The 19,018-nt window shown below is 35.2% G+C and overlaps 1 protein-coding gene across 50 annotated transcripts in view; it reads left to right on the top strand.

Moving 5' to 3' along the window:
- RIMS1 (regulating synaptic membrane exocytosis 1) overlaps positions 1-19,018 on the top strand; it is a 477,898-nt gene that overhangs the window by 276,303 nt on the left and 182,577 nt on the right. For 4 of the 50 annotated variants that reach the window (XM_049092231.1, XM_049092241.1, XM_025445014.3 and 1 more), the window contains exon 1: positions 13,594-13,919. The exons of 36 other annotated variants lie outside the window; for them this stretch is intronic. In XM_049092231.1, coding sequence (XP_048948188.1) covers positions 13,820-13,919 — 100 coding nt within the window. In that variant the 5' untranslated portion in view covers positions 13,594-13,819. Of the gene's footprint in view, positions 1-13,591; positions 13,920-16,977; positions 17,452-19,018 lie in introns of those variants that run through there. 10 more of the 50 variants (XM_035697455.2, XM_035697456.2, XM_049092232.1 and 7 more) reach the window with 7 other exon arrangements.

The following is a 19,018-nucleotide window of genomic DNA, read 5'->3' on the forward strand; positions in this document are numbered from 1 at the left end:
GCATTGGCTACTCTTTTACCTTCTATTGAGTTCCTACTATATGACAGGCACTTACCAGGCTTTGGGAATATATGATTAGAATATAGCCCCTGCCCTGAGGGGGTACTTAAAGGAGCTCACTTCATTTCTTTTGTCCTGTTTCCTTTTATGTAATTTTGGTTGGCCCATTTTACACAGATGCTGATGAACACACTTTTATAGATCTCTACCTCTACTTCTTAACTCTCAACCAAATGCTTTCTCTAACATCTTCTTTAATTTACCCATTTAATCTATGCAGAGGAAAGAAATTGCTGTAGGACCAGTAGTTGGACAGGTTGACATTTAACACCAAAGCCCAACAGTTTTATTTGCCCTGGTTTTCTTTTTTTTTCTTTCTTCCTTTCTTTTCTTTTTCTTTCTTTCTTCCTTCTTCTTTTTTTTTTTTTGATATTACAAAGGACATGAAAATTGTCACAAAAGAGAAGGGGGACTACTGCCTGGTATTGCTGAGGAAAAGATACGTTTCTTTCCCCCTTTCAACTAGTGAAAGAGGCATGATTTATCATGATTTATGGGTGTGTTAGATGCTACAGTTTAAATGCCTTACAGGGATTCTGAGAACTAATTTCTTCTTTTTTTTTTTTTTTTTTAAGATTTTATTTATTCATTCATGAGAGACACACCCAGAGCAAGAGAGGCAGAGACATAGGCAGAGGAAGAAGCAGGCTTCATGCTTCTGGGAGAGCCTGATGTGGGACTCGATCCCGGGTCTCCAGGATCAGGCCCTGGGCCGAAGGCGGCGCTAAACCACTGAGCCACCTGGGCTACCCCTAATTTCTTCTAACAGTGGATATGGAAAATGGACATTAGCCATTTTAGTCATCTGTGCAATTTAAATCTTAGGAAGAGATTGAGAGAACACAAATAACTGTGTGTGTGTGTGTGTGTGTGTGTGTGTGTGGTCTGAGCTAACTTAGTAATTAGGTTCCTAATTTCGAAGAATATGTGTTAAGCAAATTTTGGAAATCATCATGGTAAGAAGCTGGTTTTTTCAGAGCTACAATTTCTGCCTAATATATAACTACTAAAAAATCGCCTTGATTCTAAAACAAGAGTTGTGATTAAAAGGAATTTCTATAAAAAGAAAAGAAATGAAGTCTGTAAATCTAACATGATTATACCCAATAATATTTCTCCTAAAATAATCCATAGCTGGAAATATTAGTCATTTAGTTACATCTGAAAGCAATTCCTATTTCTGAATCAGGAGAAATGAAATTAAAATCTGGGCTACATTTTCAAAAATAATCATACAAATTTTATATGTAATATATGCTTACAATCTTAACATAGAATGTTTTAAAAGATTTATAACTAAAGGTCATTTTAAAGGGAAACATTTATGCTTCAAAGTACATTTAGAAAAAGATTTGATATTGAAGATTTTAGTGCCACTATTTTATCTCAGTAAGTTGTTCTTCAGTATCCTTTTAAAATGCAGAATCATACTGCAGTATTTTTGACCCATTTTATCCAGTGAATGAAAAGGTTGTTCTTACTTTTGGTTAATTTTAACAGAATAACAGAATCTTAGACCTGAGAGAGACTTCAGAAGAAAAAAAAAATACCTCTCCTTTCACACACTGTTGAACAGAGGAGACATTATGGGTGTTGAGGTTGGCCTGATATCCCTGCCCCTAAAGCCATTTCCTCTAGCTGGAAGAGCTTGGAAATCATCTTGTCCCTAGCTCCAGCCCGGCCCTCTGAGGACTAGCATTTAGCAGTCCAGCTACTTGTTCTTCTGCAATCTAGACCTAGTCCTAGCAGTGACCAGACACTAGATTTTTGCCTAGATGTCCCTAGATCCAGTTATGCTGCCAAGTCCCCCCAAGAACTAAACTTTTGGCTTGTCCTCACCAATCCCTGTCCAGAAATTAGAAGCTGAATCTCTAGATACTGACTTCCCTGATTCCAACTGCCATATTGGAAATATAGATATTACCTTCTCTATCATTTTTCTTCATACATTGTGGGGTATCTATGGTTCTTATTGCTATTCTGGATTTAATAGTTGTTGTCTATAGCCATCTTCTTTGAATATCTTATTCTACCAACTGAACTGAACTTATGTGATTAGTCAGTTTTCCTTTAAGCACTTGTTCTATATCAAAGGGCAGATTATTTTTAATCTAGTAAACTCTTCTGAGTCTGAGATAATAGTGTATGATTTTCCTAGGGCTGCCATAATAAGATACCACAGACTTAATGGCCTAAACAGTAGAAACTTATTTTCTTCATAGTTTGAAGGCTAGAACTCCAACATTAAGTTATTAGCAGAGTTGGTTTCTTCTGAGATCTATGAGAGAAGGATATATTCCAGCCTTTCTCCATGGCTTGCAGATGACCATCTCCTCCCTGAGTACAGGACTAATTCACACTTTATAATCATTTGAGAAGCTTCCTGCAAATGATACCAGTGATTAGGCCCCAAGCACAGAGATGCTGATTTCATTGTTCTGGGTTGTGGCCTGAGCATTGTTGTTTCTATTTATTCATTTATTTGAATTAAATTAGCCAATATATAGTACATACTTAGTTTCAGATGTAGTGTTCAATAATTCATCAGTTGCATATAACACCCAGTGCATATCACATTACATGCCCTACTCAATGCCCATCACCAAATTACCCCATTCCTCCACCCACCTCCCCTCTAGCAATCCTCAGTTTGTTTTCTAGAGTTAAGAGTCTTTCATGGTTTTTACCCCTCTCTGATAACTTCAGTTTTCCCTCCCTTACCCTATAATCCTCTGCACTGTTATATTCCACATATGAGTGAAACCATATGTTAATTGTCTTTCTCTGACTGACTTATTTCACTTAGCATTATACCCTCCATGTGATGTGAATGGTAAGTATTTGCCCTTTCTGGTGGCTGAGTAGTGTTCCATTGTATATATTTATACCACATCTTCTTTATCCATTCATCTGTCAATGGATATTTCTGGTCTTTCCACAGGCTGGCTATTGTGGACATTGTTGCCATGAACATTGAGGTATAGGTGCCCCTTTGGATCACTATATTTGTATCTTTGGGGTAAATACCCAGTAGGCAATTGCTATGTCGTAAGGACAGAGGGAACATATTTCAGTATCATAATATAAGCCATCTGGGAAAAGCCCACAGTGAATATTACTCTCAATGGGGAAAAACTGAGAGCTTTTCCCATAAGGTCCCAAACACAACAGGGATGCCCGCTCACCACTGTTGTTCAACATAGTATTGGAAGTCCTAGCCTCAGCAATCAGACAACAGAAAGAAATAAAAGGCATCTGAATTGGCAAAGAAGAGTTCAAACTCTCACTTTTCACAGATGACATGATACTTTATGTGGAAAACCCAGAAGACTCCATCCTAGAATTGCTAGAACTCATAGAGCTATTCAACAAAGTGTGCATATAAAATCAATGCACAGAAATAAATTGCATTTCTATACCCTAGCAATGAGACAAATCAAAGAGAAATTAAGGAATCGATCACATTTATAATTGCATCAGAAACCATAAGATACCTAGGAATAAACCTATCCAAAGAGGTTAAAGGATCTCAACTCTAAAAACTATACAACACTTATGAAAAAAACCCTAATTCTAGTGTGTAGTCAAGGTTATGAATGGCAGAACCTAAAAATCTTCCTTCAAGTACTTTCCAAAGCTCAGCCTTGACTCTAATTTATAAATTATGAAGTGGTGGTTATTCCAAGAGAATTTTAATTTTGTATAATAATATGAGAATCCCATTTTTAAAAAGTTGCTTATTTATATGGGCACATATATGATTGGAAAAAGCATCTAAAATGACACAGCTTGTGATCTGAAATGACTCAACTTGTTTTGGGGACAGAATAAAGAGTTGTATGTGTCCAGATACAAGCACCAGTCTGACTCAGGTACTTTAAATTTATTTCCTGATGGACTATCAGGTGTGAATTCTGCGGGCTTACTGCAGTGCTTAGGAGCCCATAAATGAGAGAGGGATTGAAGAATAGCAGAATGACCTTGCAAATGTTAGGACAGAAACCAGAAGGCACACCTATATAGAGACAATAGATGGGAAAGTAATTCTCAAGGTCTAGAGTATTATACAAATGTGAGTAATTATTACTATCCTAATGGTTGTCCCAGTTGGGTTAGTGGTAAAACTCTTACAGATTGGGTCATTTCATAGGGAATAAAATTCAAAACCCAAGCCAAGCCTGTCAGTCCTCAGTGTAACACCAATTTATCCTCACAGACTCACCTTGTCTAACACTGTGCTCTTCTTGATTAGCTCTATACCCTGTCCTTGACTCATGCCATGTACATTTCCATCTCTGTTATTTGACATTTGATGTTCCACCTTTTTAAATGCCTTCCTATCTCTAGTCATGATTTAAAACCAAGACCAAATTTCACTTCTCTTGTTCTCTTGAACTGTCTAATTTTATTTTTAATGTTTGCATTTTTGTGTCTTTTCCTGAAGGAAATTGATTGTAGGTTTAAGTAGAGACATCATGTTTCTGCATTTATCAAATGTATACTCTAGAGTAATAGTTTATAGTTACATACGTAGAAATGTAGTTTTTGGAATAGTGCACTGCTAGGTCTTTCTCTCTTTTTTAAATTTGTGGAGCTACTTACAAAAAGTAAGAAACTAATAAATTGTATATTTGAGTAGAGAGAAAAAATATACCAAAAGTATAGTTAAGGATGATTGAGTTTGAAAAAGGATTAACTTTTCTTGTCTTCTAATTCTTGATGCACCCCTTTACTTTATTGATTTAATGATTATGCATTTGGAAAAAGTACTTCAGTCAAGAGATATATGTTCACTGGATGGCAAGAAATTATTTACTTTGTTTCTTGTGTGATTACAGCTTACTCCTTTGTTCTGAGAATTCTATTTAATTATTTTTAGTAATTTGGACATTATTTAATTCTTTGAACTATAAAAAGGAAACCACAATATTACTACAACTATATATTAACTTATGTATATTTTAATGAAAGAGAAAAAAATTCAGTTATCCACAGAAGTTATAGTATGAATTACAGTAAAGAATTGCCATTAGATTTAAAAAAGAAATAAAACAGCATCAGTAGCATCAGCAATAGTAGTGAAAATGGAGAACTGACTAATAGCTGAACTGATCATAAAGGAAAGAGCTGAAAATTTAATTGGTATAATCCCCCCAAAATTCTAAATTAGGTTTAAGAGGTTCCAGAGAGAACAGTGTCTTTGGGAAGCCATGAATTAAGTTAGAGATTAAGAATTTATGGGAAGGGGGATCCCTGGGTGGCTGAGCGGTTTAGCTCCTGCCTTCAGCCCAGGGCATGATTCTAGAGTCCCGGGATCGAGTCCCACATCAGGCTCCCTGCATGGAGCCTGTGTCTCTGCCTCTCTCTCTCTCTCTCTCTCTGTCTCTCATGAATAAATAAATGAAATCTTAAAAAAAAAAAAAAAGAACTTGTGGGAAGCCACAAGGTAAAGGAAGTATCATCATTTAAGGCTTTATATTTTTCAATGAGTTAGGGCACTTGGGATAGTGATTGGAATTGCTCAAACTCAATCTAGATGATTGGAATAAAAATTACATAAGAAATTGTAGCCTAATTGTGAGTAAACTGTCAAATTATTTAATAGCCAGAATTCTTACCTCTAATTGACCTATTTATGTATAGTTTATAAAATACGATTGTAACCCCAAAAGTATCTTGGCAGAATAAACTCTTAGTGAGGGATATGGGTAAATATTTATTATTATAACAGTGTTTATAATGTAAAAATTGGAAGCTAGCTCAATTTTCTGATTAAAGGACACTGTTTAAAGGACTACTGTGTAGCCATAAAACTTGTTATATATTCTTATCTTTATGCATAAAATATATTTATGATGGCTGAGAGGCATTGTTAATTGTGTATATACTATATCATATGTTTTTGAAAAAATATATATGTACCTAAGGAACTGAAAGGAAATGTTGATTATACTTACATCTGGATGGTAAAATAAAATGCATTCTTTATTTTTTGTCTTTTTTATATTTTTAAATCCCTCCACCATTAATATATTCTTTTGTGCTAATTTAATTTGACTTTTCTTTTTTTTTTTTTTTATTGGTGTTCAATTTACTAACATACAGAATAACACCCAGTGCCCGTCACCCATTCACTCCCACCCCCCGCCCTCCTCCCCTTCTACCACCCCTAGTTCGTTTCCCAGAGTTAGCAGTCTTTACGTTCTGTCTCCCTTTCTGATATTTCCCACCCATTTCTTCTCCCTTCCCTTATTTTCCCTTTCACTATTATTTATATTCCCCAAATGAATGAGAACATATAATGTTTGTCCTTCTCCGACTGACTTACTTCACTCAGCATAATACCCTCCAGTTCCATCCACGTTGAAGCAAATGGTGGGTATTTGTCATTTCTAATAGCTGAGTAATATTCCATTGTATACATAAACCACATCTTCTTTTTACCATTTATTTGTTTGCTTTTCTTTTTCTCTTTTCATGCCTTCCATTAGATTGATCAAGTTGTTTTCTGAGCCTATTCATTTAATTTAGAGCTTAGGACATTATATATTTTTTTCTATCCTTAAATGCAAAACTTAAGTTTTCAGTGCAGTACTTAGTTTTACAATTTTTTTAGCAAAATCTGAAAGTCCTCTAGAGTCTTCTATGAAAGAGGACTTTAGCATGCTCTTTCTTCCACAGTTTACTGTTTTCTTTCTATCCTCAATATTACTGTTATCTGGAAGGGCCCAGCTTGTTTTTGAACATATAAATAAATGTTAACATTATTTCTGTAGTTAATACTGATTTAGATTTACCAACATGTTTACCATGATTTACCGATTTCATTGTTTATAACTACTTTCTATATCTCCCTTTTTTTCCTGCCTTCATTTTTCTTTTTGTTAGAACATATTTTTTTATTAGTTCTTTCCATGAGAGTCTAGCAGAAGTAAAATAAATATTAGTTTATCATTTTTTGAATGACATTTCAACTGAGTTTATAGCAGAGGCTTTTTCTCTTGCCCAGTTTCTTGTGCTTTGTGAATAACAGAGATGGAGCAGCTTTCAGGCAGCAATCCTGGGAAGTTGACTGGAGGTGCTTTGAACTCCATTAACTGGGAGGACTTTGGTCAGGGGCTGAGTGTTCTCTCCCAGCAGGATAGGACAGCTTGGCAGCAGCCACCTCTACCCAACACTTGTTTCCATGTCAGTGGATCCGACAGCTTGAACCACTCACCTCTGTAGTTTCTGTAGCTTTCAGCTCTATGTTTGTCTTATTTATGCTTTGTAGCATTGTATTTATTGTTTGAAATAAATATTGTACTGTGTTTGAGTAGAGGGAGGATTTTATGTGTGTTTTACTTTGACCTGGAGCACATATACCATTTTTAATAAGACATTTTTAAAAATTGAAGGACGAATAAACAAACCAGTATACCACAGTTCTTTAGTTATAGTAGAAACCAGGAAAAATACTGGCCTTTTATGTGATTTGGTTGTAAATTTAATTAATTAAGGTGGAACTTAGGGAATCTCCTATACTGAAGAATCACTGATTTAATTCTTGAAAGGTTTTAAATTAAATCACAGATTTAATTCTTGAAAGGTTTTAAAAGTACTTCTAACATAATAACAACAAAAAAGACAACAAACGGATACAAATAGGAAAGATAAATGGAGTATAGAAATAATGAAGTGAAACTGCAAGTTTCTATATGGCATTTAATTAATTAGTTTGTATATGATGCAAGTGATCTTCCCTCTCTCCTTGACTGTGCTCTCTTTAATAACTTACTGTTTGAAGTCTCATCATATGTGGCCTAATGTTTCTACTCAGCCTTTTTATTGGTTGCTTTCTTAATGAAGAAATAGCTCATGTCCATGATTGTAGGAAGCTATGTATTTGGGCCACAGGATAATTTTAAAAAGTCATCATTACTCACTACATAGCATTACTTGAATTGTATCCTATAAATACAAATGAATAGATACTTTAATGGTTTTTGAACTTATAAATGAGATTTTAAATTGCCAACCTATAAAAAGGAAAAAGTTACCCATCATACCACTTGAAACTACTTCCTGTTTACAGTTATATGGCTGTGTAAGCTAAAGAAATTAAAAACAAACAAAACTAATTTTCACTGCAAAAAACCTATAATGGTGAAAATATAATGTTTATTTAAAAAAGTATAGCTGAGTTTGCATAAAGAGAAATCTCCAAGAGTCAGAAATGAAAGGAGAAAGCCGATCCTTAGTGTATATATATCAGCAACACCTCTGATGAATCAAAATTTGTAATGTCTGGGGTTTGGGTTTTTAAACAACACAGGGCTGCCAGAGGCAGTTTCGCCCTTGTAAGAAGCAGGTAATTGGAACTGACATCTGTGGATAAGGCCATCACCCTCAGAGTGCTTCCCCCACATAGAAAGGATTAATATTACATTTCACACAGTTCAGATAAATGAGGAAACTTTTTCTGTCTGAACCCTGGGTGAAAAATCAATCTCTTGTAAGGAACTGAAATATCATTGTGTTCCTTAGGTGGATTTTGTAGGCTGAATTTATATTGCTTGTATTATGATTTAATCCCAGGACAAGAAATTAGCATTAAATTTGGTCCTTGTACAGTGATACCTCATTCTGCAATATCTTTCCTATCTAGTTTCAAGCTCAAAAGCCTTCCCATTTTTCTATAATCAATAACTTAAATTACAAAGAACAGACAGATGCTAAGAAATGACCCTCAGAGTGCCAAAATTTTGGCTTTGTCAATTGAATTCCTTTTTCTTTTAGCATGTTTTCTGTCTTTTACAGAGAAATGCAGTAATGGCTAAAGCATTTGCACCATGTTTTAGGCTGAAATGGTTAGCTTTTGATTATCCTTTAAATATCTCAGCACCATGAAAAGCAATCGGTTTCATATTGTCCTACTTTGCTAGGTCTCCTATAGAACATGTATAGAATAGGTCAGAGGGTATGAATTGGAGAAACATTCTGTGGTAGGTGAGTCAAGTTTACAGTAATTGCGATCCTTAATACCGACCTATCTTAATAAAGGTAAAAATTTCTCTCTTTAATCTCCCTTTCATGGCTCACTCATCCCCCCCCCCCCCCCGCCTCATTTCCTTAAAAAGATCCATTCTGAAGTGTTCCCTACCTCACCCTGACCCATATTCTTCCACTCTCTGACATTTTGGCATATCTGCTGTTCTGATACCAAGTATCAACTGAGTTACTCCATGTGTTTGGTTCAGGATCTGGGAGCCCTAGGTCTCCCTAGCTTAGAAGACAGTACAGATTGAGGCACGTTGTACTGACTAGTTCTCCTTGAATTATCCTTTTCATACATGCCTGTCCTCTAATACACTGTGAGACAAAGAATAGCAACATTAATAGGGTGCTTACATTCATTTATATTTTAAATGGTTTCATTGCCATAGCCTGAAATTCCCATACCTGTATTTCAGAATTTCAGAGTGCTTTGATAGCAACAAATTCTTTGACTATTTGTATTCTTTCAAACTTTCTCAGGCTAGGCATTTTATAGCCAGAGTGTCTTCTAGTATCCAATATACTCTTGTCAGAAACCTATAAAATCTGACATAAGATAGGTTGTAGCCTTATGACTCAGGAAATTGAAGATATGAAAGTAGCTCTCAATCCTGGAGAAAATGTTAATTAAATAGATTAATTTCCCAAATCCTAATGCAATTCTTCCTTGCTTAGGATGGGGTTACATCCCAATGAGCCCATCATAAGTTGAAGATATTAAGCTGAAAATGCATTTAATACTTAACCTACTAAACATCATAGCTTAGCCTAGTCTACATTAAACATGCTCAGAACACTTATATAATTAGCCTATAGTTGGGCAAAATCATCTAACACAAAGCCTATTTTATAATCAAGTGCTGAATATCTCATTTAATTGAATACTGTACTTAAAATAAAAAACAGAATGATTGGGTACAGAATGTTGTAAGTGCATCAGTTGTTTACACTGGTGATCACATGGCTGACTGGAAGCAGTTGCTCACTGCCACTGCCCAGCATCATGAGAGGCTATATCATATCTTATATTGTTAGCTCAGGAAAAGATCAAAATTCAAAATTAAAACTGTGGTTTCTGTTGAATGCATATTGCTTTCATACCATCATAAAGGTGAGAAATTTTAAGTCACACCATTGTAAGTCAGGGACCATCTATATTTTATTCATTCTCATATCTTTAGATCTAACCTTTTCTGTTATTCCACAGAGTCCTTCGTTGTATTTCGAATATTGGTTTATTCTATGTCTAGATATATAAAACTAGGATTTCCCAGAATATGTATTTGGACTTTGTGTTTTGTTTTATGTTTGGTTTGTTTTATTTTAGCTTAGGATCCTTCAGAACAGTTGCTTCAGTGTGATTCAGTAGAATTGAATAAATGGAAGACCTTGATCCAGAAGCATATCCATATCAGTCAGAAAGGGATAGCTGAGCTGGTGCTTTGTGACAGCAGAATCACAGATAGCCCAGTGACAGAGCAGGATATGGAACAGTGCCTGTTATTACAGAAACTACCCAAATGAACGATATGGTTCTCAAAATCAACTCTGAATCTATAAAACAGAATCCAGTACTTCCCTCCCTTTTTCATTACAATATCTTAACAAATAAAAAGAAATAGTATTAATAATGCAGCATTTCTCCATCTAGTATTTCTGCAGAGCAATAATAGTTTTAATAAGTGTTCTGTCAAAAATAAGGGTGTTCAAATAAGTTTGGCTGATGCTAACTTTGGCCAAAATTACTTTAATTAAAGACTTTTCACCACCTTTAAAGGTGATGTGCATTGTGATTGTTCTAGAAAATAATACAATACACAGTATGTCCTGAATACATTTGATCAGGGTACCTTTCATTCAGAACCATTCATTAATATTTCTATAAACTGGTGTTCTGAGGTCTAGGCAAGACTCCATGCTAGAGTCTCATGAAAGACCTCAGCCAGTAAATAGCATCCTGTGCATTTTACTTGGTGTAGATTCATTTGCCTCAATCATGAACCACCAAGAACAGTCTTGTACTTGATACTAGGTAAAAGTTCCCATACTTTAGGATGTTGTGATCTAAAGCAAGATTAGCTTTGATTATTATTATTGTTTTTAAATTCAAATTTTTACTCTGCCATGGACTAGATATGTCATGTAGCATATCTAAACCTCGGGTTCTTTATCTGTAGTATGGAAATAATAATAGCACCTGAACCTTCAAGGAAGAGATCTGGTCTAGCTCTTTTTTCTCTTTATTCTAGACCTAGTATATTCAGTGTTTAGAATTTTTGCTAGATGAAAGAAATTATAAATGTATACAGGGATCAACAAAACTTTTGAGAAATAATAGAATAAAGTCCAATGTGGGACTCTCCTGTTCCCTTCCCTTCCCTTCCTGAAGGGAAGTCAAAAACAGTGAAGAGAACCACGTGGATTGTTTAGTCAGTGAAAATGTCTCATAAGAGGTACTTTGAACCAGAACTTGTATTTATGCCATAAGTTTTTCACAAATACTGTATTACGCTACTGGTTGTGAAGATTAAGAGCCTTGATTTTACTAAGATGTTGTAGAGTTTACACATGTATAGACTGAAAGACAATACGTTTACCCTCTTTTGCCCAGTTTGTCCTGCCATTGATCTAAGTGCCAAAATATTAATACAATGCAGTGTGGCTCACAAAGTAGATAAAGTCATTTGATATGGTGGCAACACATTATTTCCACCTGGACTATCTTCAGTCTGTAGTCTCACAGAGAATCAGAAACTTTATTTACATCCCATCAGCAGTTTATAACCTAGGGGTACCTGGATGGCTCAGTTAGTTAAGCATCTGCCTTCGGCTCAGGTCATGATCCCAGGGTCCTGGGATTGCGTCCCACATCAGGCTCCTTGCTCAACAGGGAGCCTGCTTCTCTCTCTTCCTCTGCCTCTTCCCCAGCTTGCGTGCTCTCTTGATCTTTCTCTCTCAAATAAATAAATAAAATCTTTTTTTACAAAAAAAGAGTTTATAATCTAGATATCCCCATTACTTAAAATTACTTAGTATATTTGTCCCTGTGGAGGTATACCTTGTATTTTTTTAACATATGATTGTGACCAGCAGAAGACACTACATAGATGAGTTAGCTATAGACAAGTAGAGATCTTTTTCAACTTTTGCAAATATTTAAGGAGAGTTAGGAAATAATATATATATTTACTCTATAGTATTTCAGTGCCACTCTCCTTAAAATGTATTATATGGAACTTAGAAGTTCAATATAGTATTATTACTTGAAAGTGCACTGGTATGAGATTTGTGATTTGAAATGAAATTTCTTTTTTCGTAGTTGCTAGGACTGTGGAGGAAGAAAAACCCCATAATTTCCAGGGTATTATATGTGATTAATATTTCAACATTAACAGTATTGTCACTTGGTTGTAATAAGCTTTACCTGTACTTTCCGACTTTTCTGTTAATACTGAAGTTTAATTAGAAAATAAAGTCTTGATGAAGTGGAAGCCTTAGGATGGTGATTTAGGAATTTACTTTCTAGACAAGTCAGTCTTGGTATACACTCCCATGTCTGTTTCTGTAAATAGTTGATTCTCTCATAATGCTATTTATCCTGGTCACTTCTCAAATTTGTTTTGAAGTACATGAATATGCTTTAGGAAGAGTGAAATACATGCATACATACCTTATTTTTTTACTATTTACAGCATTCTCTGTATTGAAATTCAAAAAATAATCATTACTTACCGAGTAATATGTTTACATTAAAATATATATAACTTTGTTTTAATGAGAAGACTACATTATGATAGAGGAAAAATATAACTGCTTTCTTTTCCTCATAGAGTTTGCATTCTATCTGAAAGAGGGTACATAGTCTGGAAATGTGCCAAGTCACATATAGTAGGAAAAAAATTCCATATATATATAAATGTATGTATGTATTTAAAAGTATTTGCCTCTGCTAGGAAAATATAGCAATAGGAAGAGGGAATCTACCTTTAATAGTTTATGTAAATAGGAGAAAAATAATATATAAAGAACATGCACATATGTACAAAGATAGCTCAATTTCAAATTCACACCAGAAACAAAACATTTTTTTTCTTCAAAAACCAAGGATATAATAATAAGAAACGTATTTAATTGATTTTAATAGTACTAAACAAAAGCAGAAAAGTTATATTTTAAGAAATCATTGTATGGGCTAATGGCCATTTTGCTGTCATAAAAATCCTTTATTTAGCCCTCTCCACAAATAAGCTCACAGCAGGAGAAAGGCCACTAGTTAGAGCAATTTGGAGGATAAGTAAACAGAAGGAATGGCTAGGAGCATAGTGTCATCTGGCAGAGAGCTTATTTCCTGAATCCTGTGGATCTGGTTAAAACCCAACAGAGATGCCAATATGCTTCTCCTCAGTAAATGCTACCAGTCTCCACGCCACCAGGCCCACTGAGGCTTATGTGTGGTATTTTATCCAAGTGATCCTTTGCATAGCTGCACAGTGCCTGCAATGACCTGAGTCAGTCATGCAAAGAGACTTTCTTATGCTTACACCAATATTTTCTTTTAGTTTCCATTTTCTGCTGCTCCTGACCTATGGGTTGGTGCTGTTGTTCAATGATGTAAGCGGAGTGGTGGGTGAGGTACTCTGTGCTCTTCTTAGATAAGATTTTGAATTTGTTTAAAAGCAAAGCTAAAAATCCCCAGGCTGAATTTCTTTACAAGGTTGCTGTCATGTGTGCACCTGGGATACCCATCTCTTCAGAAGGGTGGGGAGAAGTGAGGTCCGTTGATTCCGAAGAGAGAACAGTCGATGTCCGAGGAGCAGGTGCTGGTAAGCAACAATGAGTTTGGGGCACGGGGATCCCACGTCATTATTTTTAAGAGTTGGACAGAAACCTATATTATATACTCCCTCTGTATCTGTTTCTCCCCTGTAAGTATTCCCATTCTGTGTGTGTGAGGTGTGGAGTGATTTTGTTCCGTTTTCTCAGCAAAGTTTCTAACTACCAATTTTATCTTCATTCTTTTTCTCTGAAAAAGAGATGATTAGATTTATGATTTAGCTCTAAAGACTGTAAGATAATTAATCACATTTGTGATTTATTGTGTAATAGCCAACCCCAAAATATTTAAAGATTACAACATCAATATTCTCTGAAAATAAGGAAAAGGAATAGCAAGTTGTTTAATTGTGCATGAGTTTTGTTTTGTCATCAGTATATTCCACGCTAATACAAAGAGTGAGAAATACCTGACAAATTAGAACTATCTATTAGTGGGTAGTTCAGTCCAAATATAGGAAGTTAGTGTCAATTTTTCAAAATAATGGGTCCTGGGTTCTTGAAAAGAGCTGAAACCCTTCCACACAGGCCTTTTCCTGTACCACAGTAGCACAAGGTCAAATGGTGTATGTGAAGCAAGCTCAAAATTGCAATTGATGTTAGGCTTTATGTGTTCTCTCCCCAGGGAAATCAGTCTGCTGGTCTATGAAAGGCTGTGGAATCACAGCTGAGTGAGTGGTTTTGAAATATTATAACCCCAAGATGGGATATATGTAGTTCAAAATGGACAGTGATAGAAATGCTTTAAATAAGTAAATATTACTAATATAAATTTCTGAATTGACAAGATAAAAATGGAAGGGTTTTTTTTTTCTACCTATATGAACAATGTCCTCAGTGACACTATTCTGTGCATAGAATCTTAGAGTATGTTATGCCCAGAAATAAGTGAAAGGACATTTTAAAATAAAATCGATATTAGCCCCTTCTTTTATTGATTCTGTATTTTAACTCTGAAGTTATGAAAGCTTTGTATACCATTGCAGAGACCTTATTCGGTTTACGAAGTATCTTTTGTTAGAAATATAATTTGTTACCACTCGATTAATTTTTTCATATGGAGGCACTTTAGGGAATTCAAGATAATTATACCAAATTAACAAAATTCATGACATGAAATGAGAGAAGAATATTAGATTAATAGCATTCAAAATGACTTTGTAATCTGAAATAAATTCATACCAGGTAATAAATGAGAAAAAATAGGAAAACATAAAAAAATACCTCAAAACTCAGGTACAGTAATAGTCACATGCAGTGAATTAAAATATTTTCATTTAGCTGGCTTAGCCTACATATAGGTCTATAAGGTCCATAGATTCTTACATTTCAATCAAACAAAATTATATGGTATCATTGGACCTAGGGAAAACTGGTAAATTGATTGTTGAAAGTTGGACTCTCTTTCCATAGATTATCTTCAAGTATACTTGCTGGGCCAGTAGATCAGTCTCTAGACCATGACATTCTTATGTGTACCTTATGACAGTGCCATAGTGAAAGGAATTTAAATTCAGCAAGGATAAGATTTCAGTCCTATAAACAGCTCTGGAAAATATTCACTGGCTTCAAATGTAGGATATAGAGGTAGATGATTATAGGCCCCTTCTGCATCACCATGGTTTTCCACACCAAGTCATTAACACTTTAACTTTGAGGTAATCCATCAGAATAATTGCAGTAGCTCCTATATATCATGGTGTAATGAAGAGCTTTTGCATGGACATTCAAGTCAGATAAAGTCAAATCTAAATTCCAGCTTTCCAAATTCACGTGACTTTGGGCAAATTAATTAGCCTTTCTGAGCTTCATCAGTAATATGGGATAAGTAATACTGATTTTGTCATATATCTCTAAGAATTACATGGAGTATGTAAAATTAACACAGCACAATATCTGGCACATAAAAATCATTCAAATGATATTTATTTCCTTTTCTCTCTTCCCAGCAACAATTTGACCAGTCTTTAACTTAAGCCAGTTTAAAACATACTTTAAAGTTTAGGGTAAAGAAAAAGCAAAGATTCTAAATAGAGGCTAAAGACATATTCTGTTAAGGGGTTGAAAACATTCAGATTTGCTATTTTGTGTGAGGCTGATATTTTGCAGTTGATTTGGTGGTGGTGAGATGATCCATAGTTCAGTATTAATTTTTTTCTTATCAGATAATTATTTTTAACAAGTATAATTTAATTAAACACTGCATTTAATTTAAATAAATGAAAGATGGTTCTTAATTCTCTCCCTATTATCATTTGATCATTTAATCTTCTAAAACAAACTAGAAGCAGTCTGCTTCTACTTTTCAATAATATTCCCTAGTGAATTAGAGAAGTGTATTATTTTTCATTGTTGTCTCTGGAAACAGAATGATGTATCATGATAAAAATGAATTTAAAGGAGTGACATAATTTCAAATCAACTAATTTGGTTGTTATTATTGCTTTTGTTCTGTAGTACATGATATGGGGTTGATAGTGTAAATGTAGCAACCTAACAGAGAATAATGATTCTATGCTTCAGTGAGAGTGCGTGGTAAAAAAGACAGAGTTGTGACTCTACAATCATCAAAAAGCTGCACATTTAAAATGTTGAATATAATATGGACACCCTCCCCAACTCCTGTTAAAACCTGTCTGGAGTTGTTCTTTTGCCCCCTGGAGATGAGCCACTATTACCATTAGGCTGGCCATACCGGAACACTTTTGTCTGTGTTCTCAACAATCACTCCTGAATTCCTGGTTTATGCCTCCTGGTGCCAGTTGTCATTGGGCTGAGTAAGATTTCTCAGGGAAACTGCAGGGGAAATGATCTGTTACACAGAGCTTGTTAGGACCATTGCCAGTGATTGATAATGGGACCAAATCATTTCAGGTGCATTTTCTAAGGTCCACAAGCCAGCAGGGGTCTGCTTGACTTTGTTATCTTAGCCCATGGATATCTCAGTGCAATGTCACTGGGGAAATAATAGGAGGAGCTCTTCAAGCATATGCCTAAGTCTTTTCTCCTGTGCTAGTTTTAAGGGACCACAGCATTACATTTTGTTTCATTTCGTGTCTCTGCCTACAGGAAGGTAACATCTTCTGTGCATTGTTTCAGGAAATGGTTAATTACGGACCTACCAGAGCTTTGGTATTTGCTACAGTGGGAACCTCTTTAGTATAGCACAGAGCACTATAGATTAATGCAGTAATCAATGAGAATCTGTACACTGCAGAGATCTGTTTTGATGACAGCAGCACTTATGGCCTTGTTTAGTGTCACCGTTGTATAATGTTGGACACTGCAGGCTTTTTAAATTTTTTTGGTTTTGATTTAGAATGCAAGGACCACAGGGAATTTTAACATTTTTTTGCATTTTTGGTGTTTTTTTTTTTTTATTGTGTTGTGCATTTGCTGCTTTTGCTAGCTAGAATTTAGTGATTTGATGCCAGTAGCATTTATTTAACCACTCCGATGCTGCTGTTATGTTTGCTGGGTTTCTGCAGTTTCTCCTACTTCATACGTTGCACTCAGGAACAGGTAAACTAAGCTATATTAATTTTATACATAAATGTAAAATTAATAGAATATATTGTTTAATTATCCCAAGAGTAAGATATTAAAATGCTTCATTTAGAGCCTATCAATATAGAATAAGGAATAGTTTGCTTTTAACATGCAATTACACAGATATATTTTAAAATACAGTAGTGATCATTGAGTTGCATTATATGAAGTTATTTTCATGTTTATGTTTTAAGTAACAGAAGTGTACATTAAATTGTCTACAATTTAGTATTTAATTTTTAACTTGATATATATATACACACACATATATATTACACAATTAATTCAGAAAGTATGTATTTTCCTTTTCTGATTGACCAAAGATAGTTGTTTTCCATGTTTACTGAATTTCATTAAAATTAGAAAGCTTCAGAACTTAATCTTCTTAAAGACAGAAAGATACCAGTTTCTGTATAGATTGTTATTTTAAAGTGTATAGACAAAGGCTGCCAAGGCCTGGTATCTCCTAATCAACAGTCCTGATTTTAGCGCACAGCACGGAATTGCCTGTGTTTCTGTGATGTTCAGCTGTGGACTAAAGGAAAAACTGTTTAGATATAGGGAACAGATAGCCCAGACAGAAAAAAGGAAAGGAAAATGCAGTCTTTCAGGTTAGAGATTTGAGTATGTGACCTTGGACGACAGAGTAACCAACCCCTCCTGGCCCTTGTTTCCATTCTGCCTGTTTGAAAAGAGACTACTGTTATTCTCAGTGGGAATGACACAATGTTTTTCAGGGCCTCAGGATTGTCTGATGATTATTTCTGTGTAAAAAAAGACGCTGTTATTAAATTTTTAAAGGTATACATTTTCTTAATAAAGGAAGGGAACAGAGTTTTGTTTTGTTTTGTTTTGTTTTTTGTCTTTTCTGTGTAGTGTTTTAGCAGCTGAGGCTTTTTTTGGAGGGGAGATTATGGGTCTTTTAAATTAAACTGGTAAATCTCATGGCTTCATTGTAACTATTTTGCCAAATTGGCATTGAGGAAATGTGAGGTGTCCTGAGGGCATTTGCTGTTAGACTGTATTCCTTGGAGCTGTGCGGAGGGGAAGGGGCACATCTTGAGTTATGCAGCAGCAGGATAAGGTCCTAGATGCAGAGGCTCTGGGACTCTCTGAAAGCCTGCCAGGGACACGAGCTTGCCTGGCTACTCCCTTGCTCCCTCTCAGGTACAGCAAGTACTGCTGAGAGCAGCTAAGGAGAGTGCCTGCCTGCTCTTCCCGGCAAATGACTTTCAAGAGGTTCACTTTCTTGCTGAGGACAAGCTTAAAATCCAAGAGATCAGAGGCAAATGGTGACAGGCACTGAGGGGGGCACTTGACGGGATGAGCACTGGGTGTTATTCTGTATGTTGGCAAATTGAACACCAATAAAAAATAAATTTATTATAAAAAAATAAAAAGAAAAGAAGCAGCCAGCCACCTTCTACTTGTAAAAGTATTAATCACATTGTTGTCTGTCAACTGCCAGTTAACATTCATGACAAACTAAATATGTTCTTTCTAGAGGACAGAGGATTTTATTTTGAATTGACATATACTT

The sequence above is a fragment of the Canis lupus genome, chromosome 12 (assembly GCF_003254725.2).
Source record: "Canis lupus dingo isolate Sandy chromosome 12, ASM325472v2, whole genome shotgun sequence".
NCBI classification, from domain to species: domain Eukaryota; kingdom Metazoa; phylum Chordata; class Mammalia; order Carnivora; family Canidae; genus Canis; species Canis lupus.